Source organism: Liolophura sinensis, chromosome 1, assembly GCF_032854445.1.
Source record: "Liolophura sinensis isolate JHLJ2023 chromosome 1, CUHK_Ljap_v2, whole genome shotgun sequence".
Taxonomy (NCBI): domain Eukaryota; kingdom Metazoa; phylum Mollusca; class Polyplacophora; order Chitonida; family Chitonidae; genus Liolophura; species Liolophura sinensis.
Window position 1 is genome coordinate 60739089 of NC_088295.1, and position 24679 is coordinate 60763767.

The 24679-nt window shown below is 36.9% G+C and overlaps 1 protein-coding gene across 1 annotated transcript; it reads right to left on the bottom strand.

Moving 5' to 3' along the window:
• Window positions 1-1837: 1837 nt before the first annotated feature.
• On the bottom strand, window positions 1838-24223 carry LOC135462924 (nephrin-like). The gene is made up of 16 exons (XM_064740240.1): window positions 23914-24223; window positions 22976-23272; window positions 20960-21295; window positions 18608-18877; window positions 17382-17660; window positions 13348-13701; window positions 10633-10764; window positions 9791-9815; window positions 9548-9612; window positions 9121-9145; window positions 8839-8903; window positions 7693-7717; window positions 5847-5890; window positions 4830-4892; window positions 2772-2877; window positions 1838-1903 (listed from the first exon to the last, which is right to left on the bottom strand). The coding sequence occupies exons 1-16, from the start codon at window positions 24221-24223 to the stop codon at window positions 1900-1902; spliced, it is 2400 nt and encodes a 799-aa protein (XP_064596310.1). The 3' UTR covers window positions 1838-1899.
• Window positions 24224-24679: the final 456 nt, after the last annotated feature.

Consider the following 24679-nt stretch of genomic DNA (forward strand, 5'->3'; position numbering starts at 1 on the left):
CTGCTTAAAGCAGGATTCTGCTAGTGGACTAAGCATCCCCGAGGCCTGCTCCCTTTGCACTGTTTTAATGTTATTTTTTGTTAAATGTGATGACAATACAACATTTTGAGTAACTTTAGACCAGTGACGTTTAATATATTGCAATTAACATCACTCTATATTTTTTGTGCTTGGGGCGTGTAATTCGCTATTGTTTACGCATGTACATTCACAGTTGGAATAAAATCCTAACTTAGGTAAGTTGACAAATGGCCGTATTAATTATAATGAATATAATTTCAATGTTAATGGACAATAAATTACGTACAATATAAGGGAATTTTGGGCGCTTGTGTTACAGCTTAGGGCAAGGCTTACTTCAGAGTAATTTACAGGCAAAAGTGAGTATAGGGATAGGCTACTATATTCCGAATCTAATGACATCGCTTTCAGTAGTACATACTTTGTTGTCAACTTACTACATGGCCTTAAGTCGTCTAGTTAACAAGTTTGTCCTACCAATTAATGGTTCACAAAGTGGCAGGGAAAGAAGAGAAGATAACCCATTGATACACATATCTGCATAAAGCCGTGTTCACAAGGCGCAATGTGCCGTATTGACTAGATGAATTCGACAAACGGATAAATCTATGCGTCCATGCTGACGTATACCAGCCGTCAACCAATAATCACAAGGCAACCAACTACCAAAGAAAGTATATAAGATACGAAAATAGGAAGGAATCATACACGGGTAAGCAGTCGACAGTTCGACGCAGGAAAGGCGCAAGGCATGCTCCAGGCGACCAAGTGAAATCAGCACTCGCACCATCAAAGTTGACGACAATAAAATATGTATTTTAGTTGCCGCTTAATTGCAGCTGTTCATATATCCAAAGCTGCGATCCAGTTCAACACGACGAATACACAGACCCAGTACCGGACAAAGCCGTATTAGACACTATCATAAAGCAGCGCGCCGGAAACGCCAGACGCTATGTCCAAATTTACTTACAAGAGGATTATACTCACCTAAGAACCTGGAGTGAAGGCGTCCTGTGGAACAACCCTGACACTCCAGTTTTCACAGCATTAACCTGTGACGTTGATTGAAATTGATATGTGGACTGTTTAAACCCAGCAGATCGTGAATGAGAAAGATCGGACCCGGTGAGGAGCACTCCCTAATAGTTTCTGCATATAGTTGTATTCATACAAGAACAGGTATAGGTCAGCCAAGAAGGTACCCAGTTGGTACCCAATGGAATACCTACACACTGTTAGTACATGGTTTCCCTGAATTTCTCATAGATATTAATGAGAAACTCAAGCAATTTGCTGAACAACGAAACATCCCATGAATGGTAACCCTTGTATGCAGTGGAACTGAAGGCTTTGTTGTAGTTACTGTAGAGGTGACCAATTCTATTAAACACGAATACATTTAGTGATGAAATTCTATCAATTAAATCGGTGTGAAGAATTGTAGTATAGAGTAGAGAAGTCCCAAGCGGAGATGTACAGATGACTGTACTTCTTGCAGTACCTTCTTTATGCATTTTTCGAATCCAGAAAAAAGGGGATTTTTTTTCGAGTCATTTATCCAATATAACAAAAGCATGATATAGTGCATCTCATCATTTCATCTTACCTTGTGGACGCGCCTAAAGTATATGAAACTGTTGCGTTCCAAACTAAAGGCGTTCCGCTCGTTGACTGAGGAGGAATGGGGTTGTGCTTTGATTTATTAAGCTATTTAACTTTAGGAACTCTGATGACCGCACTCTTCATAGAGCCATATACGACTGACATTTCCCTCCTCAAAGGCAATGCTGGTGTAGGTCGTGTTCACAGCAGAGTGTATGATGGATTTCGCGTCTACGAACTTCACGTCTACGTACACCAGTACACGGGGACCTTTCATCTGTAACAGTTTATATTTAACAGAGAATAACGATTAAAATATCGGCAGATCAATTTTGTACGACAAACCCTTAACCAATTAGTGAACCTGTTCAAACTGTATTGTCTTAGAACTGTGCGTTCTGTCCTCGAACGCTAATTTATCTTTTCTGTTACCGCGGACATATTTGAGCATAGTTAAAATCTAAACTGTTTCCACGTTAGTATCCTATTACCTGAAAACTGTATCATATTGTCACACTACGTTTTACCACGTTTACTGCAGAGTTGCTTCCCTTCGTCGGACTTTCTCTCGTTCATATGGAATCCGTACCCTATTGGCACCGTGGTCTCTTGGGACTGTAACTCTCTGTGTTTTAGGGTATAGAGTCTTTTTTCCCTGCCATGAGGTGCAGATATGAGTTTTAATGATGAATTTGAAATTCTGGGTAAGGTGACATAGCAAGACAGGTGGTGATGACGCTGTGAATGACGTCCCATTCGCTGCCGCCACGGAATCATCATGCCGAAGACATCATGTATGACGCTACACCTAGTCAACCGGGCCAACCAATTATGTTCCCTTGCTCTAACCTCTCAATGCTTAGCGCCAAGCAAAGCAGAAGCAAGTACCATTTCAAAGCCTTTGGTATGACCCGACCTGGGTTTGATCTCTCGGCTTCGAGGCGGACTGTTAGATAATAATATACACGTACATTGTATAGTTTTATACCACCTCATTTCGTTGCACCTCAAATAAATGTGCCCCTGTACTTACAACTGTCACATTCAGGCTAAGCAGATAGCCGTAGATTACTGTCGACATGTATAATCAGATGTCTCTGTACATATATCTGAATTACAAACGCGTGAAAACAGCAAACGTGTACCTGGTCTGGTCTGCAGTTTCCAAACGGTCATCATGTCCGGAGTTATAATACATCACTTCATCCCCAGCAAAAGCCGCATTGGCAAAGGTGTTCACAGAAATTTTGCCTGTGTAAAGACAAAGAGACACATAAACGTGTAACCTAGCTGAAGGAAACTGTTTATCTTAGAATACATTTTATCTACATTATCGTGAGTAGAATATATATAAATATATATATAATAATTAATATACTCATGGCCATTGATCACAATACTGCTTAAACTGTTACAGTTCGATTTATTCAGTTGTTTTACCTCAAAGTTTGGCTAGTGTAATATGAAAAAGAATATTACATATTATTATTTTTTTGTCATCACTATAAATTCCTGCATATGATTGACATTATATCTAGTGATATATTAGTTTGTCAAATGTGCCCTTAAATTACGGACACTAATATCTCTAATATTCTTTGCATTAACGTAAAATGTGTGTGGTAAAACAGAAGATTGTGCTTGTAACGCAGATGTAAAGTGTTTAGTGTGCAGGGGAATCAAACAGACTTAGAAAACTCTAAATTTCCACGAAGTGTAATAAAATAAAGTAGGCTGGTGGTGGATGTAAACTCAACAAAAACATGATAACATCTAAACGACTGAACTCTGTACCGACCTCTGGCGGTCCATTGTTGGCTGCCGTAGAGCATAAGACAGTAAGTATATCTACATTGTACATACATATGTAACTACTTTAAAAGCACATCTGTTTCCTAATAGCAGAATTAATTTGTCTTCTATAAACTATATTCTTAATTCCAAGCCGGTGGCTCAAAGGTTAGTCTTATTTATTTTATATTTTACATTTGTCGGCTTTCATAATACACATGTACAAGTAATTTGTCTCATAGTTTCTATTTTCTCCCAAATGAATTAAATTAAGGGGCACAATTACTACACCTGTTAACCTGAATAAACAGAGGTAATATCTAGTAAACATTCCAAACCCTTTCAAATGTGGAAAAAAGCTATGGTCAACCGTTTTAAATTCTAAACAGGGTTATAATTTATGTACACGTTTAATTGGAATACGAAAATAATACCGAACATACAACAATTTGGTTTAAAATAAGACAATACCAAAAAATGCTCTTTTTTGTACATGTGTATTCCTGATATATTATACCCGACTGTGGGGAAATACATCACATTAACATTACTTCGAAAGTTATCAAACTATTGTCCGTTAAAAACAAGGCTTGGGAAGTCTTCTAAATATAAGAACGGTGACACTAAAGCCTGGAGTTGTATTAGACCATAATGCCAAAATAATCTACAAATATTTACAGTTCAGAGTCACGTCTGCAGCTGCGATTTTTTGGCAAGCTTTGGGTGTATATATCCTGTTAATTTGTCCGCACTGCTGCATATTTTTTAGATGCATATATTTTTCCTTGCTTAGATTTTCCTGTCAAATAATCCCAAAATGTAATTGGATTAAAAAAAATAAATAGAACACCTTTAGCACATAAAGACACCTAGCTTCAAGTATGATTACAGCAATTACTGAGCATGTCTCTTTTGCTTAGCAAAACATTTCTCGTCTGGTTTTAAATGAGACTTAATGGAAAGTACAAATGGTAAACAAGCATCGAGAGACAAGCACATAACGCTCAGTGGAGCAGTTTATAATAATATAATAATAAACGCTTGGCAGAAATAAAATGTCAACCATGTAGTGTTTATGAAAATCCAACCTGTTTTCTTAACGGCTTTCAGTTTTGTTGACTTCATCATAGACTGGAACCTCTGGAGGTAAACATTAATTGTAATAAAATATTTTTCATGTGCCTCTTGTTCTTTTCCTTTTCCGCTGGCAGATAGGCGGCGTTTGACGCACAACGTATTGCAATGCACAAAAATCTACTTATGACAAATTTGTGATGTTTGATATGAAAGGAACGTTATACTTTCGCTGTTAAAATGTTGGCAAATCTCCACTTTTTTCTGAGATTGAAAAAAATAACAACAAAAACATTAATGAGCAAACATAAAGGTTTGCCAGCAGCTATAAAACTGACCTTTTGCAGCTTTGCTGGTTTTCCTTGCTGTATTTAATTCTGAATAGACCCGTGCTGCTTCTTCTGGAAATAAAGGTGATACACTGTAATGTACATGAATAAATATATGGAATTTCGCCATAGACGCGATTAAGCTGTGGACGAAAACTCCTGTGAACACAAGTGCTTATTTGTACCTCGTTTCACTGACCACTAAGCACTATTGAAGACAAAACCCACGATTGCTCTATAAATAAAAAACACCAGTAAATTGTATTTGGGGTATACTGGACATACATGAGTATCGAGGGCAACACTGGAGACGAGGACTTGCTCTAACATATTCAGGAGTCTATAAATCATAAGAATGGGGTTCACCAGTTCATTACAAAGTGAAGTGAATCTTGTTGCCCATTAAAGTAGTGGCCTCCGGGTTTTTTTGAATTACGCTATAAGCTATGGCGATTTATGATCACTTGTATTGCTACTAAAATGAATTATATTCTTATTTAAATACGTAAGGGGCCCAGCTGTGCGATAAAGTACGGACGATTTGCTCCACCTTGTAGACGACCAGTGAGCCTCATTAGACGTTTGTTACCTATTCCCTGTATCTTCTAATGTTTTCGCCAACCAAAGTAAGAATTTCTCCAGTTTCTATTGACAACCTTACATACGTATTTTCGGAACTGTAAATTCGCTTTGATGACATTTTTTCAAGTTTATGTCGAATTTTATCATAAAAACTGGAGTACCTGACAGGCAATAAGATCAAAGGCTTTTGTTGGTTTGTGTCAAACGTCATTTTGGGAATTGGTACTGCGATTATTGATCTGGTACGTACATACTGGTTAACGGCTGGCATATGAATGTCCGTTTCCATGCAAAGATTCATGTGGGTGCCATTGGGCTGACGTGTTGCTGAGATATCAGAGAGACGGTTTAATCATGTGAGCTTTTTCGTTTGTAAAAAATTGAAAGAATGAAAATTACACATATTTTGCATTAGCATACACTGTTATAACGGGATATACTTACCTGAGTTGGGCATCAGATCCACCTTTTCGTAGGCTCTGGTAGTTCTAATAAGAGATGGGAATGTATTGACAATTATCAAGAAGCATCTTGTTCACTTGAATCTTAAGCGACAACGTAACATCAAACCTACATTAGACTACACAAAATGTATGATTGAGTGCAAAAGCTATTATATGTCTTAACCCGAAAGAAACTGGTCTATCACAAGACATAATATATTACCCTAGCATGTTAACTATGAGCCTAGTTATAAACAAACGTGAATAGTTATATTTTCTGTAACAATGTGTTTGTTCAAGTAAACTAAGATTCATAAAAACTTTCATTTTCGCCCTTATCTGTGGTCTGTTAACGGCTTCAATACTTAAAATGGCTCCGATTGGGTATCAAACGTAAATTAAATGTCAACACTTTTACAAGGATCGGCTCACTGCAACCAAACTAACTTTGGTCGACAAATTTCTAACCAAAGAACTAAGGATCGAAAATTTTGGTCGAAGGGATTATCACAGCCAACCAAAATCATGAGAGTAAAATATTTTGATCAAAGAAAAAAAAAACTGGTCGGCGGAAAAATATTGTCAGCTTTATGGTAACTTTATGGAAGAAATGACGGCAATATTTTAGCTATATTATGTGGAGAACATGTTTGCGCCACGAGTCTGTGAATGGCTTTAAAATTGATGGAAACATTCAAAATAAAACGGATTGGACCAGCATGGTTAAAAGCAGTTAAAAAGAACCAAACCGCGACGAGAAATTGAGGCAGGTTAGCTGAAGACAGTGTGACAAGGTAAAAGTAACGATTTTGTTCTACTGGGACACAGAGTGATTGGTGTTTCAAAGCTGAGTGAAGGGCCCATCTTCAATTTTGTCATCATAACCCGTTGTCATGGATATGAAAAGGATAATAGCAGGAAGATAAACGCAAGGGGTTACATCTGGCTCAAGTCAAGTCTGAAAGTCAGTTCATTTCACGCATAAATTTCTCATATTTAACGAATCAACTGATTCTTTATCATTGGTTTTCATGCAATAACTGCTTCAAATATTGTCAGATCATTTTCGACTACCAGCTTACTCCAGGCATGAACTTTGTGTACATTTCCTGAGATATATATATATTAACTCATTGTTTTGTTTCTCTTTTATTTTGCCTGCTATCTTTTATTACCATCTGGATGTATTGTCATCATGCTCACGGAAAAGTTTAGTGTCAGTGTAAGACTCTATGTCTGATTGAACTTCAGTGAATTTTTTTTGAAGTACTCATTATTTCAGAAGGAATAAAATAATTCAGCTGTACATGGTTCTTTTCACTTTTTTATTATTATTACTTGTATCAGTTGTAGATATTTCGAGCTGTTTCTGAACATTTACACCTGTGGTGTACAACAGGCGAGAAATGACTAAAACCAAACACTACTTTGTGGATGTCTTTCCATCTGGAACATTTCAGGAAATAAAAGTGCGACCTTGGTAATGGCATTTCGACTGGCCTAAGAAAAGCGAAGACTAACACTGTTTTTGGACAGAACACCAGTCACCTATTTTTCCTAAATAATGACCAGTGCCCAGGACTTCGTCCTTCCCTTGAGGATATTTCAGCCAATATTTTGCGACTTAGCTGCAAATCTGCATACAGACATTTGACTAAACTTTATTTGGCTGTAGGCAATCAAATTTTTTTCGGTCCAATTGACCAGATCTTTTTAACAGTGAAGTGTTGATTGTTACTGCCCAAATATTAAAGGTAGTATGTTAGTCTCAACTGTTACTCTAATGTTTCAGTGTGTAAAACGCAAGTGACGATTGGTTCCGCAGTGTATTTATGCATTTTACTTACTGTTCGTTTGTTGGAAACCCAATACCTGTGAAAAAATAATTTATTTTTAATTGCTACTTTGTTTTTAATTAAATAAAGGCCTATCCGTCTTAAGTATTGTGAGGATTTTCGGAAACGTACGTCCCACTGTACCCTCCGATAACAGCTAGTGTATGTATGTATGTATAAATAACAGACGTAAGGTTCAAAAAGGCAAACTCGTATGTAAAAGGATTTTTCAAAATGAAAAAATGAGACAAAATGAGTAGGCCCCCTGAACACGAGGTGCCAATGTTCAGTCAAGTAACATGGCATACCAAATGTTGTTGTTTAAACCCACAAATCTGAACGTCATTGTTATAGTTAAAATACTTGAGTACTGCGCTCAACACACATTTCTTGACAGCCAAGGTGTGTGAAGACAATGAATGTATGTTTACTTAAATAATTGATATACTTATTTGTACCGGTACTCTTGTTTCTTGGATACAGGAACGGTACATTACAAAAGACAACATCAAAAAAAGAGTGACATTTGCATTGATGTTTTCAAAATTTTATCAAAAATATTTAGCACTGGCTTTTAAAACACTAATGCTCATACCTTAATTTAACTCTTATTTCAACTTTACGTTTTAAGTTTTATATAAACAGAATTGATTCGAAAAAAAAAACTAAGATTAACCATGAATACAATAAATTTGGAGTCAGGAAATATGGCTAAAATAGTTAGGTTAATAAACAAAAAAAAGACAAAAACAACGGTTTCTAATAAATCGTACAGTTTACTGCGGACTAAGAAAAATAATCAAATGGCTCAACAGATCAATTGACACACAGAAAGATATTTTATTATTGGCGTTCCATTCACTGGAATGATTCACGCCAAACAAGTCAACTGACATCAGTTAGTACTACACAAAACAGTAAAGTAACACTAGCAAGAGTATAGATAACAAAGCCATAATACCGCAAACAGGCATTTTTAAAAGTAATTTTTCGCTTCTCATTGTACTACTAATTGTCCATCTATGGCCTATATGCTCTTTGCTATTTAAATTAATAAGATTTTTTCTTCAAAGTTCGTCATAACTTTGCTTTCGCCCACGGTAGATGACCACTACTAGAAGATAAACCATTGTCTTTCACATAATGCACACTTCTCACCTGGAACGTTTTCGTAATGTCTGGTTGATTGCTCACCATTTGATACCTCATCCGGTCTCATCTGCCTGTCAGATAAAATGAGACTGATAATACTAAAGTATTAATCTACACAACTCTGGTGTGTTACGATTATACACTTGTTTATTTAAAGGCGTGTATAACTGAATCGTCTGTCATTAATATTAATATTATTATATTTTGACACCTACGTCGAGAGCTCAGTTATACTTACATTAAGTCGTTATATGTCACACAAATAATTCATGTGCTGGTCAAACTTACTCTGTTTCTCCAGAGGAACGGCTACCTGAAAGAGAACACACGGAAGCGTTTTATATAATGACATCCAAGATGTGTATACACAATGTATGCATGTTTACTTACATTATTTCCACATTTATTTGGTACGGGTACTCTTATTTCTTGCAAACATGAACAGTACATTACAAAAGACTACATCATGGAAAAAGTGACATTTGGTTTGATGTGTTTAAAATTTGATTCAAAACATTTAGCACTGGACTGCAAAACATCAATGCTCATACCGCAATCTGTACAACTGTTTGTCCATCTACCGCTTATATACCCTTTGCTATCTGAATTAATAAGATTTTTTTTTCAAAGTTCGTCATAACTTTGCTTTCGCCCACTGAAGATAACCACAACTAGAAGACAAACCATTGTCTTTCACATAATGCACACTTCTCACCTGGAACGTTTTCATAATGTCTGGTTGATGGCACACCATTTGATACGTCGTTCGTTCTCATCTGTCTGTTAGATAAAATAAGACTCTCCAGTAATTATACTCAAATATTAATCGACAGAACTCTGGTGTATTACGATCATACAACTGTTTATTTAAAGGCGTGTACCTACGTAGAGAGCTCAGTTAAACTTACATTAAGTGATTATATGTCACACAAATAATTCATCTAAAGGTCAAACTTACTCTGTTTTTCCTGAAGACTGGCTACCTGAAAGAGTACACACAGAGGCGTTACATTTCTTGACATCCAAGATGTGTATGTATGTTAACATGAATAATTTCCATATTTATTTGTTACCGGTTCTCTTGTTTGTTGGAAACATGAACAGTACATCACGATGACTACATCATGGAAAGCGTGACATTTGCATTGATGTTTTCAACATATTTACGCAAGTTTTAGCACTGGCTTTCAAAACATCAATGCTCATACCGCAATCTCACTGTTGTTTCTACCACAAGGTTTAAGTTATACATAAGAAGAATTATTTTGCCCCCACCACCCCAAAGATTCACAAGGAATACAATGAATTGGGAGTCAGAAAATATACATTTACATGGTAAGAAGAATATGTCACCAGGGCTCATGCCGCGATATCACTGCTGTTCCTACCATAAGTTTTAAGTTATGCATAAACAAAACTCATTCGAAAAAAAAACTCAAAGATTCACTAGGAATACAATAAATTGGAAGTCAGAAAATATACATGCGCATGGTAAGAAGAATATGGCTAATAATACACCAGTTAATAAACAAAAAAGAGAGTTATTAACGGTTTCAAATACAGTCTACTCCGCACTAAGAAAAATAATCCAATGATTCAACAGGTCATCTGATATCCGTTAGTACTATACAAAACAACAAAAAAGCAACAGTAACAAGAATATAGATAACAAAGCTGTAATACTGCAACAATGCAATTTTTATTCAAAGGCATTTTTGCTTCTCCATGTACTACCTCCATGGCTTATATGCCCTTGGCTATTTAAATTAATACGGTTTTGTTTTCAGCGTACGTCATTACCTTGCTTTCGCCTTCGGAAGATGACCACAACTAGAAGCACAACTGCCAGTAAAACGATAGCTCCAGGGAGGCCGCCTGCCAGGAAGACGGTTAAGGCACCGGGGTTCTTTTGTTCTTTTGTTTGAAGGAAGTCTGCATTGTACATGTATATACACTTTTATGAATACGTTAATAAAAGAAATGGTAAATGTTGTTCAAAATAAATTTTAAGGCAAGCTGATTTTTAAATTCATACATGTTTACCACAATTTTATGTTTTTTTTACATCTATAATTAGATTGTTGAGTCAATAATACCTGTTGCACGAAATAACGGTTGAGTATATTAGACAGTGAACGTGTGAAATCAACCCACTGAGTAAACCGGGGTAAAAACAAGGGGCATTACTCATGCTTCTTATGGCGCACAAACCACACCCTTTTCATCACTGTCACCACTAGAAAAGTTTCTGCAGAAATAATAAACAGCGCCAAAGTCATCAGGGACTCCGTGATAAGGCAAGAAGTGATTTCAGAAAACACAAAATCTCCCTCAACCTGTGTTTAAAATAATAACTCCTAGGCTCACATTGTCTATATTTAATCGTCGCTGAGAGTTCAGTGCATACTGACTTCCTCTCTGGCCGTAAGTGGGAAGGTCTGTTACCAACCTGCGGAGGGTCGTTGGGTGTTTCCCCCGCGCTGGCCGCCGTCATATAAGTGAAATATTCTTGAGTACGGCGTAAAATACCAATCAAATAAATAAATAAATCTTTATTTGAAGTATGCACAATACCATTCCAGTTAACATCTGAAACTACTTTATTGAATGAATGCTGATCAAGTACTTCCGCACATTGATGCAGCTAAACATAAAACAGCCTAAGTGCGCTAAAGGTCTAGCTTGTCTCGTGGTGGCAGTGATATAAAGCGAGTGTAGAGGGCGGCTTATGCGCAACAACGAGTATACATGTAATACTCTGCTGGTAGAACACAAACAACACTCAGGTGGCAAAGAAACACATGTGAGGTTGTGGTTGCTTGAATGAGGTCGTATTTCGACAAATGTAAAATTATCGAATCTTCTTGTCGTTTGGATTCCATGTATTCCCGTTATTATTGAGCTATTCTTTATTCACCTATTTATAATTCTAACACAAAGGCCCCTCTCTTGTTATACCATAATATTTGTTTTTCAAAAGATACTTCTACTTTTAGAACCAGTAGAATATTTAGTACTAAAATGTTCATCGTTTTCAGATATACATGTACACGTACTTTTAATCGTTCACCTTCTCTATGTCATCTTTGTTACTACCTGACTCGGTACCGACTGAACCATGTCTATATGAAGTGTGTAAATTTGTGTTTCTGTTTTATTGCTTTTATTGCCCTTCACATTTACCTATAACTGTACAACTCGTCTCTATGGTGTCACTTTTTTATTCCACCTGTTGACACCGTACACCCTGAAGCTGTATTCTCCCCTCTTTTCTAGACCCTCAATCACCTGGCTCACAGCTATATCCTCTCCAGGGTCTGTTATGTTACCAGGTAATTCAACCCAATGGCCACCCTTCTTTTTGTACAGGAGTTTAAACGTCTGAGTAGAACCGCCATTGAAAGAGGAAATCCACGTCACATTGGCCATACGGTTTTCACAAAATGTGGTTGATAAAATAGGTGGACAAGGACAACGAATAAGGATATTAATCAAGTTTCGAACTTTTGTTATGTGCATCAATTGCTTCAAATATTTTAAGCTGAAGATGCATTATATGGTTCTTAAACAGCAATTAATAATTGTTGTACAAATTCTGTTCGAAAATTCAAAAAAAGTTTCCAACATTTTGAATTTCCATTTTGTATGATTAAATCGATCGTCGACGTAGACAAGTTCAGTACCGGTGCCAGGAACACTAAATGGGTTTTATCAGATTTAGCAACACATTCACAATGAAACAATGTGGGGACATGTGTATTTATGTGTTTGATTGGTGTTTGGCGCCATATTTAAGCATATTTCACTTATACGACGGTGACCAGCATTATTGGGAAGAAGCCGAGCAGGCCTCGGGGAAACCCACAGGTTGCTGGAAGACCTTTTCACGTATGGCCGAAGAAGAAGCCAGCGTGAGCTGGACAGCGACCACATAGGTTGAAGGCATGGGGATCATTGTTCAGCGCTGGCGTTCTAAAGCCCTCGGCCAGGTAGACGCTGAGAAATGTATAAGACAGGCTTATAGCTTCTGCATGAATGTTTGGAGTGCATTATGTATTTGAAGAAGAAATTTTACTTTTTTTCTTTTTTTATACTATATATCCATCTTTTATTTTTTCATATAGCATGTTTCTAGTAATTAGCTTTATGTCCTTTGTGACATAACGACTTCACAAAAGGTGTGAATTTTCCCAGCTAAAAGTAGTTGTACATTTGTCTTGCAATACACCTACGTTAGTTTTAGTTTCAGTGCAGATGTATATATAATATTCTTCATACTATTGAAAGACTATGACCTGAGCATGCAAACTTTATCTAAATGCGGTGACTGGCAATTTATTTCTATACCATGTATGTTTAGTTATTTGACTGGTGTTTATTGCAGTATTCAGGACTGTTTCCCGTACACGAAGGAGATCTGTGAAGTGTGTGCACGTGGGTGAAAGAAGTATTCAGTGAGTTATTCAGCTGAGTAACCTTCAAATTTTACCTTCTCCAGTAAGAAAAATACATTACCTCTTAAGTTTAAAGATATGATGGTCTCAGAAGATCCCACGTCATTTTCAGCAACAAATTTGTATTCCCCAAAATCATCACGTTTAACGTCAGAGATTTCTAGTTCCGCCACGTGACCTGAAAGCTGGACTTTGGCCTTGTTAAACAGAAACTCGTGGTTAGCATCCGTCACGCGACTTCGGTATTTGCTCCCGGATGAGTTAGAGACGGTTAGTTTTTCAGCTGTACCATTGATAACTTTGTACCACGTGAGGCTCACATAGGCTGGATAAGACACAAACTTAAACATCAGTTTGATACTTTCACCAAGGGCTGCTGCCTGTCGGTTGATTTGTTCGGGGAACTGTGGTCGAGCTGGGGAAGTAAATGGAGAAGAATAAAGTATACATCTGCGTTAACCACGCCGGCATATTTGTAGCTTTGATGGCCGTATCTTATAAGAAATTATCCCCAATTTATTATGCTCGGTTTATTTATTAGTTTATTTTTCTTAAAGGTCAAAAGATAAAATCCAGAAAGAGGCCCATTATCACGTATATAATACGTTAATCAAGACTATAATAATGGAACACATAATTCTATGCGTCAAAAGAGACATTTATATAAGGGTCGTCAACTCCATTGTATGTTCCGTGTCAATCATCACAAGGGCATTTCCCTTTTAACACAAACCACCAGAGAACCAAGAAAGGTTCTACAGTTGTCTACAGCTAACAAAACATCTATACAATTAAATAAATAAGACGGACCAAGATAGTAAAGCAAATGTTAAAATGGCAAATTACCAGCACCCCTTAATGTTAATATATCAACACTTTCTTCACTACTGTGTCGGTTGATGTCTATATCGGCACACTTTCTAATTCCTCATACATTGAAAGACATAGCAGTAAATGAATCAAACATCATTAACTGTCGTGTACAGGCAATTCATGATCACCGATGTATTGGGTGATGTGAACTTTGTAGATAACATCCATATATATGCGGAGTTCAGCCTTCTATCCGCTTGAAATGGTGTAATATTTCATCTGCAATTTTATTTCATTCTGTGCAAGAAGTGAATAAATAGTGAGTCGACCAGAGGTTAAACTACAACGAATAATAGCTCGTGCTTTTCTATCCAATATGTGAAACAGAACGCGTGTAAATGTTTTGTTTTTTTTATCTTTTTTTTTCGGGTTGGGGGATGGCGGTGGGTATTTAAATAATAAATATTAATGATTAATAATAAATAATATAATAAATGCGTGCCTGGTAAAAAAAATACTTTCTGATACTTTCTACAACATTGACCTTTTATTTTCGGTTGTTCTCTATTACTGATTTTTTTAATCTCCCAAAAATGTGTTTTTTCAAAAAAGACATTTTAACTTATTAAAAAGTACACGAAAAGCATGCTTCATTCTGAATGGAAACCATTTTAAACACACCATATGTATACTATTTGTAAGACAGGTCAGAATCTCTGTGCACACTGCCTGTTCCATAAACACAATTCCTTTTAAAGCAACCTCAGGGAAAATGAATAATGAAATGGTACGAAATTTGAAAATTAGTTAGAGTGTGGGTTCTTAAAGTTTAACGTCATACATAACAATTTTTCAGTCATATGAGGACGAAGGAGTACTCAGAGAGCATGTAGGGTGCCTCCTTGTTGTACGAGGGATTCTCACAGCTCTTTGATGTCTAGTACTGCTTTACTGTGACGACTTACTGAAGGCAAGTAAGCCGCGCTACCCGAGCCATTATACTGATTCGGCTCAACCGTTCGTTGCACGCCAAACCAGTAAGCTACAACTTCCTGTTTTAAAGTCTTTGGTATTGACCCTGGATATAACTCTCAGACGGGACGCTTTAATAACTAAGCTATCGGGTAGGGTTAATTTGAAAAGGAAAACAAAAGTCACTGAGGTTTGAGGTACGTGTACAACCAAGTACGAGTATCCCCAAGGCAAACACGTCGTTAGAAATTAGAATGTTGAATTCTCATCAGTTAACACACACGCTGAAATTACAATTCATTACAGGAAGTCAGTGTAGAATATTCCTGAAAACTGATTTATTTAACAACTAATTCTGCAGATGGAAAACCTCCCACTCATCAAGGTATTTATGTATCTGTGTATTACGGATCTCTGTTATCACACCGGCAAATGGGTTGAAAGAGTTTAATGGGTGAGAGGACAAGATGCTGGCCTATCAATCCCTATGATACACAACATGGGGACAAGCGCACCTTGCTTACAACATCAGGCAGAGAAGCTCAGGTGACCACATGCCCAATTCAGTGTTTGTTAAAGATCGTTTGTCCTCTGTCGTTACAGTGTGCATGTGTGTCCATCATGCGAGAGAATTAAACTGTAGATAGTTGAGTTGAGTTAGCTGTAGATAGAAGCCTCTAAGGGTCTTTTGATGTGATACTCCCGCAATTTCGTTCACACTGAACATAGTATGACAAACAACAGAGGTTGGTTTACTGCGATGACGGTTTTTTCGTTCACCTATAAATCAAACACACAAAGCACAGGCGTTTCTAGGGGTCTTTTGATGTGATATTTACACACATTTCTATTCAGTTACATCTTGTTTATACTGAACATTTTATGACAAACATGAACAACGCCCAGGTCATTGAGATCACGGTGATGAGGCAGTGATATCTCAACATTTGTTTCTAATAATACTTAATACATATGCCTTTGTTTTATCTAAAGTATCCACAACATCATTGTAACAAACAGTTTTTTTGCTAACACGAGTGATAAAGAAGTCTACGTGCGTCGCATCGGTCCAAAGGTCAAGCTTGTCTGGTGGTGACAGTGATATAAAACGAGTGTTGAGATCAGCACATGCGCTGTGAGGAGTGTACACAGTTACCACAAGACAACATTGACCTTGCATGTGCGACACACGCAGGTTTATTTGGAATCAACGTCATTAGTGGTGATTTATTCTTAACATTTTGTTTAATGTTGATTAGAGTGTTGATGATGTTTAAAGAGATCTGCAACTCTTTATTTTCACACTAAATGTTCCCTAGAAACAATATTTATGTTATTTTTTTCTGTCATCTGCATTTGAAAAAATAATATGTTATCTAGTTCCATTAAAAAAACATTTAAGAAAACTTTGGCGGTTTGCCTATCTTGTCGGCCTCGGAACCCTTGCCGGGTGACTTCGTGCTATGGAAATCTGCCGGTATTATGAACCAAAAAAACCTACAAAGCATTGACAAATCCATGCATTACCCATTCTTTTACAGAAGCCATTGTATGACCTAGTCTACATCCCGCTACGTGTGCATCGCTTTAGTTGCAGCCTGAAAATCAAATAAGTAAAACTGTTTTGCGACAAATATATTTAAACAGTAGGCACGGAGCTGCATATGATCCCTATAAAAACGTGTACAGATAAGGGATTGGGCGATATGATCAACGAATTTCGCTCATATACTAACAAGAATTGTACATTCATAAAATGATGGAGGTATCGGTGGAGAATTTGGCACGGTTTCGCTCTGTACATAATATACATTTTTAAAGCTATGTTGAGCGATACCGGATGACGCAGTCAGTCTAGCGGATTATGAGTGACAGTTACGAGAATAGATTTTTTCTCTCCACACTCGTCTTGATACCTACCTGCAGTTTGGCAGGCCCGGAGCTAATAATCTACAGTGACAGTGACGAGAAATAGTTTTTCTCCCCACACTGGTCTTGACACCTATCTGCAGCTTTGCAGGCCCAGCGCTGGTGATCTATGTTAATTGTTATTTTTTGTCTTAAGTTGTTGATAAGTTCCTCAAAGAAACAGATTTTTATTTCAGGTATAGTGAAATAAAAAGTGTGCAAATATATATATAAATAAAGTAAATGTTGATACATGGCCTGGCAGAAGAGTTTGTGACAGCCAAGTTTGGCTATTATCACAGGTGACCACAATAAATTATCCTTTCGATGCTATAAGATCCCGTGAATAGAATTCAGAATAGCAATTGGTGATAACAGCCAGTGATATCCTCAACACCTTACCTCGAACCTTAATTTCCAGTTGTCCCCACTGAACGTCTCCAAACCCGTTACTAGCTCCACACCGGTATACACCCAGATCTCTGAAGGTTACATTGCTTAGGGACAGAGATTTCTCATGGCTGTTGTTTGTCAGTGGTAAAAGATGGTCTCCAATGGTGCGACTCCAGGAAGAGTAGGTGTAGTTTTGTGGAGCAGCTTCAGCACGACATTCCAACTGCAGAGGGTTTCCTTCTGTGACATTTTCTTCTGACACCAGAACCACAGAAACATTCGGGGCATCTTGGAAAATTCAACGGGAAAAACATTTCAAATGTCCTTAGAAAGAGATGCCCGGTTTGAATTGACAATCACAACATGGGTACAGCACTACTCGGCTTATTGTATTTGACCTAAAATGTCGTGGAAGGCTAAGACAGTTGCTTTACGTTCTGGGATATATGTTGGTCCTTGAAAAAGGTCTTTGAAGGATTATTTATAAGGTAGGATGATATCATGTGGAAAACTCAAAAGTTTCAATATGATTTTTTATGATCTTTACTTGTGTCTAAAAATACCCTTTCTTGGCGCAAAGTGTTCGGTCAAGTATAGTATTTGCTTGTTTGTAATTAAGGGAGTTTACTCAAGATGGTTTCCCTAATTCGACTGATTTCAGATTTATTTGTAAAAAAAAACCTCAGTGTCCGAAACTCACCCATATTTCTCATGTACTCGGAGCAAAACCCTGACCCAACCGCGTGATCTAACCACCGAGAGCTTTAGTTGATACTATGACATATTTAATCACATCTGAGTCTTTTTATTATTCAAAGTCATATGTAATACAAGTGACTGTATGTGTTTTATCACACACCACGTATCACGTATATGTACCACGCTGTGTGACTTTCTCCTTGAGATGTATTAATTCACGTTGGACAGTTCATGTTAAAAATTCAAGCATTTCAATATCCTTAAAAGATGTTTATCCTTAATCATGGTTTTTCTTATCTACGTGGGCATTTTCATATACACTAACATACCCTGAATGTGGAAATCTTAGTCGCTGTAATTGTCAACTAAACATAATCAATGGTGAATAGTGACCGCCAACTGATACGTGACATCAAAGATCCACAAGACGTCAAATATACAATTTAATGATGTAATACGAAACTAACTTTTGAGAAACTGGAAAAGTCGAATTTATGATAATCATAATGATTTACTATGTCAAAAAGAACACTTACAGTACACAGTGACATTGACTGTCCTCTCTGCTCCTCTCCCCACACTATTGTTAGCTGTCACGGTGTAGATTCCAGAGTCAGTCCTGCTGATCTTGCTGAACCTGACCACAGACGTATATCTGTGATTTGTCACGCTCACGTTACTCGGCTGAGCTCCGCGACTCCAGCTTATCGTGGGCTCAGGCTTAGCCCAGGTAGTACAGGAGAGCTCAGCTGTGACATTTTCCACGAAAATGTACGATGTATTACAGCTGGTAAACATGGGCTCGTCTGGAAAAATAAGCAGTTATCAATTAGTGCACTACTAAGAAAAAGACACATGAGAAAACGAACATGAAGTTATCTACAGTGTGTTTCTAATTCATAAGTTAACCCAAACTGTGTTATAATTTTGTTTCACTTGGTCAAAATCGCATTAAAATCCGATAAACGCCCTGAAAATGTTAACGTCGAAGTGTGTTGTCTGTTATGCAGCTAAACTGATGATATAGTCATATAATTCTTGCATGAAAAATGCATACCTGAGACAAAAAGGAAAGTTGTTCAGGGGTAACTTCGTCCATTACATTGTGATTCAGGGATATACGAGTATAATTGAGTCCATACGCCTAAATATGGTATACAGCTATTTCGTGATAAGTATTGTTGATCTAAATTTTGTTTTTACTGGAAGAGATACATCGCTTGTGAGACAAAATATTGGGGTTTTTTTCGCGATCAAAAGCAAATCAACAATATGGATTAATATTGTTCACAAGTCTTAAACCCGTATTTGAGTCCATATGGAAAACACTACAGAAGACAACCGTACTGAGTTCGAAGAAGTAAGTGAAATAACCCATGCATGTCCATTTCAATTAAGAGTTAGAAACTGATGAACAACAAAACTGACACAAAGCTGAACATGTCTCGGGAGTAAACTTTTTGATACATAGAGATAAATGAAAATACATGCTTTGTTCGGATCTTTAGTAAAAGTGAAGGTAGAACACACGATGCACGCCGTAATGTTAGTTTACATTTCCACACTTTACACCAGATATTCTCAGTCTCAAAGAAATGCAGACAGGGACCTTCCTCATGCTGAACGTGAAGTGAATGTTTAATTCAGCCTTTTTCAGTCGAAATTAAGATGATGATCTGATACCATGCATGCGCTCTTCTGGCTGGAACCCGAGCTTTTAAACTTTGAAATTCAATATTAAACTTTAAATAATCGTTTCATTATTGTCAGTTTTACTCTCATGGCAGCGTCTTTACGGCAATCGGGCCACGGACCATCGAGGGGTCTTGTGTCATCATAAGAGTCTGGACCATAGCCTAATGAGCTGGGATACACTTTTACTCCCTCTCCACGTTTAATCTTAAAGGTGGAGAAAATATAAAAATGACATGAAGTTCAGATGAAGGAGTGGGAGAAATTATTCTTACACGTGGTCTTCAATATTTTTCCTATTTTCCTTAACGAGAAAAAACACTTGAAAATAATGTTTGTATAGTGGGTATTTGGGAGCACATTTTGGTATTTATAAGTCTTTGTTTAATAATGTCATAAAGGAGGATGTAACACAGGTTTAATCAATATATTTGCACTAGAATTTGCTCTTTTCAGCTAACAAATGTTTTAAAACCAACATTTGGATCATATTTAAATTTTAATATGCTCATAAATATTATCATAATTTAGGTTAAATGCATATGTTTCGATATAAGCAACAAATTTACACTGAAATAAATTTATTAGACAAGTATAACATCCTTGTTTAGAATATTATTATGCAACAACGATAAATACCAAAAGTTGGTCACAAATACCCACCATACAAAAAAAAATATTTTCAAATACCCTTTTCTCATGAAAAAAAATCAAAAAAATATTAAAGATCATAGTTGCAAATACGTTTTGATGGTCTTTGCATCATTTTAGGTTTTCTTCTACTTTAACAAAAAAATTTATTTATTTTTCACTTTTATGTGTTGACAGTCCCTCCCCCATTTAATTAATGCACATAAGTCTACGTGTTTTGTATTTTGCCATACATCTGTTGGAAATGGTCTTCTTTATGTGATAAGAAGTATTTTAGATATGTCGTCTTAGGGTTAGAACTGCTACATATTTGGCCTGGGCTCATCCCTCGTCGTTTTACCCTTCGTCATTGGTCCGTTGAGTGCACTTTCCAGTGGGGAAATGTTTAGTATAGCCTTACTTAATGGCATACGGTTTGGACTATGCTGTAATATGTAGTCTGAAACAACAGAAATTAAAAAAAAACATACATGGACATTATGACCAATCAACAAATTATAAAGATGTTCATATTAAAGCTGCATTCATAATGAAGAAAGACTTACACCTGACATCCAATGTTAGGTTGGAAGATACACGTTTACTGCTTCGAATACCAGATCTCCGAGCTCCACATCTGATGACGTCACCATCCTGTAATCGATCAACCCTCACTTTGTACCTTTGTGTTGTCAGGCAACCGTGATTGTGCCCTGGCGGTGAGCTGACCTCTGATATCTCTGCTGCTGATATAGGACTGCTGTTGTTTTTCCAGGAGAGGACGGCAGCAGGATTGGATTCACTGGCGTTACATGTAAATGTCACGTTGGTGTTTTCTGTGACTGTGACTGTGTTTCCCGATTGTCCGGAATCTGCTCGGAGCTGTATACTGTCAGGCCCGACTACAAACATAAACAAACATGACATATATTACGGTCAATAGAAACACAAATAGCCCACCACATGGTGCTTATATGCATCATTTTCCCATGAGAGGTTTTGAATATAATAGTCATCTTGATATAATTATTTGGAATTTGGGCATTATACGATATAAATGTAATACCATCATTGTAACGGTCTGTATGTACGCGCCAAATGTCTTTATATGTAATAAAATATTGTGAAACACAAATACAGCATATATACTTTATTGTGGACCTCCCTGTCTGTACTCCAGCGTGAACTTTGCAATCAGCCGAACAAAAAAGTCTTAATTCCTATACAGTCAATATAGAGTGGAGAATTTCTAACACACCTAATTCATTGCCTGGTAGAAAGAAAGAGAAATCAGAACGGTATCCGAGCTTATAACACATTTATACACCATTTTTGGTAAAGCAGAAAGACTAACTGCACACTGACGGAAAACGACGAAAAACATAACATGATATCCAACGTTTAATCAGTTAGGAGAGGGCCAGTATCAAATTTGGAAGGTCTCACTTCTAAAATGTTTATCTTTTTAGAAATCGTGCTAACAAGATAACACATTAAAAAGACAAGAATAAAAAGAAATGATCAAGTTTAAAACCTATAAAATTTAGAGAAAAATAATAATAGAAAAACCCACTTCTCCTGAGTTCATAATTTAACTAGGTCGTTTGCACATTGAGAAAAAATTGTGTGCTAGAAAAGACATGTACCAGCATGGGAAGCCTTATCATGTCCAAAGGCAATACAAATGCACACGCTCTAGTACGCGTAGATATGAGTTGTATGTCAAAGGGGAATCAGTTATAAAGGAAATGTGTAAAATCTACGACGATTTATTCTTCTTGCACTGTTGTATGACACCGTAATAATAAATTAATGATTTTATGTGGAAAAAATCTCTGTTATTTTATCTTCGACTACATGTGTATACTTGTATGTTATGTTAGTACCTACGATCAAAGTACAAGATGTTCTATGGTGGTGGAAATATTCTTGAGAACGGCGTAAAACACTAATCAAATAAATAAATAAATCTATAGTGGTGGAAAATTACTTCACGATATTTTTAACACTCTGTCACGAGTGCCTGTACGCACATAACGTATATTTTATGTACGAGACTGTATGCTACATGTAGACACGGTCGTATAAATAAAATATTCTTGAATGCAGCGTAAAACACCAGTCTAACAAATAAATAAATAAATAAATAAATACAATCACTCAAGCTTTGTATTTATCATCGCCTAGAAAAATCTATACTTGACAAAAAGATTGGCAATTGACAATTATAATCAATCATATGGAGTCATTGTGCCAAGCAAATAATCATTAAATTAAAAACACCTGTTGGGATATTTAGTGTTGTCACCGAGAATACATAGATACATATATACATACATACATACATGTACATAGGGCCTACACACGCGCATACATAGATACACGGATACAAGCACACATACATGTACACAGGGCCTATACACACACACATACATACATAAATACACACATACATTAATACATACATTTTACCTACATACATTTACTGTCTTTTGTTGAACTTTACATAGTGCCATAGATTTAAAGGAGTATAAAACTGATCGATACACAAGTAACTAAAATGTAAAAATGTTTAAACGTACACAACACATTGAATGTTATGCTTTTCTGCCCTGTCCATCTTGATAACGTCCCGTTTTGACTCCCCTTACACACACACGTCTTCTGGTTCTGGGACGGACCGACGGTTATACTGCTATTGATCTGCTGGCTTCCATCGTTACCAGGGACTGTGTTTGTCTGACCACACCCCGAAGACCAGGCGAGTGTTGTTTGGGGATTCCCCTTTCCCACCTGGCAGGTCAAGGTCACTTGTTGTCCAGACTCCACGGCTGTGTTGTTAACATAGCCTGACACGCTGACGCCAATCTGTGGAGGATCTATACAAAATATATAAACTGCTGTATATTTTACACATATACAAACAGGCTACGTACATGCAAATCCATTTCTTATCCTGAGAAATCAAGGATACTAGCTGAATTAATTAGGTTATTATCTGCAGTCTGCAGGTTATTAAGTTACAGAAAACAAGTTTATATATAAAGTAAGATGGATTGGCATATCGTCGTTTGAGGTTGAGCGAAACATGGACAATTCTGAGTTAGTTGCATGTAATATATATATATATATATATATATATATATATATATATATATATATATATATATATATATATATATATATATATATATATATATATAATATATATATATTGAACCTGCTTAACACACATGTAATACATGCATGTTAGTTTGTACAAAATGCACAGTTGATATTAACAAAAGTGGCGCCTTCTCATTCTAGAAACACACTATAATTGTAAATTAGATGACTGGTACATGTAAATTTGAATATTCAACTATCATTGTTATTGAGTTCCACGATAAACGGATAGAAAACAAAATTTGTCTTCAGTTCATGACACATGTAGCCGCATTAACACATAGTACGACACATTTGTTCCTAGAACTAACAAAATATGCATAATATGATTGTTGTTATTTATGTGAACACTCACACTGTACATTGAGTGTGTAGACTTGTGAGCGTACAGGAGGATCCGTCACACTGTTGGAGGCGTCACAGTACAGTTCAGCTCCGTTCTCCTCGGCCGTAGCAGTAAATGTAAATGTCCGGGTTGTGGTCTGCACCGAGCTGGAGTTCCGGTTACAGTCACGTGGGTCTATTTCCCGGACATTACCGGATCTCCGTATGTATGACCTTACACAGGCCTGAGGTTTACTGGCCCAGGGCACACAGGTAAAGTTGGTGGGTTGACCGGCTAGCACGGTATGTGGAGGGTTCGTCAGGGTCACCCGAGTTACCATTACTAAGAAGATGAAATATTACACATTTTATTTGGAAAATTGTTTGATGACAATCAGAAAAGATATATAAAGGTGAATTGTCTAGTTCAAGAAGTTTGATCTAATTCAAGGTCCGACAGCTTATTTGTCTTGCACGCGACCTCAGTTCGCTGTAAGAGCCAGACAAGTTGTCCACATCTTGACAAAAACGTACTACCGAGACACAGATTCGAAAGCATCTCCTTAGTTGAGGTCAAAGTGCAATAAACCTATGGATTTCTACTTTCTTCCGTCACATAAGTGAAATAACTGCTTAAGGCTGAAGACACACTAGGCGGATTTTTTCGCTTAGAGCGACGAACTTGTCCGTTAGCGTAACACGTTGGCGATATTCGCAGCATGGGTTGCAGACACCCAGATTAGCGGATTTTTGCATCCGTCTTGATCATAGAGTCATGTCATATTACCTAGTAAATC

Excerpts from the sequence above, each read along its gene's own strand:
- LOC135462924 (XM_064740240.1), bottom strand. The coding sequence starts at position 24,223 with ATGGTAACTCGGGTGACCCTGACGAACCCTCCACATACCGTGCTAGCC. Across the intron at positions 21,296-22,975 it reads CATAACATTCAATGTGTTGT|TCGGGCCTGACAGTATACAG; the intron begins GTACGTTTAAAC and ends TTATGTTTGTAG. Across the intron at positions 4,893-5,846 it reads GGATCTGATGCCCAACTCAG|AAGAAGCAGCACGGGTCTAT; the intron begins GTAAGTATATCC and ends CTTTATTTCCAG.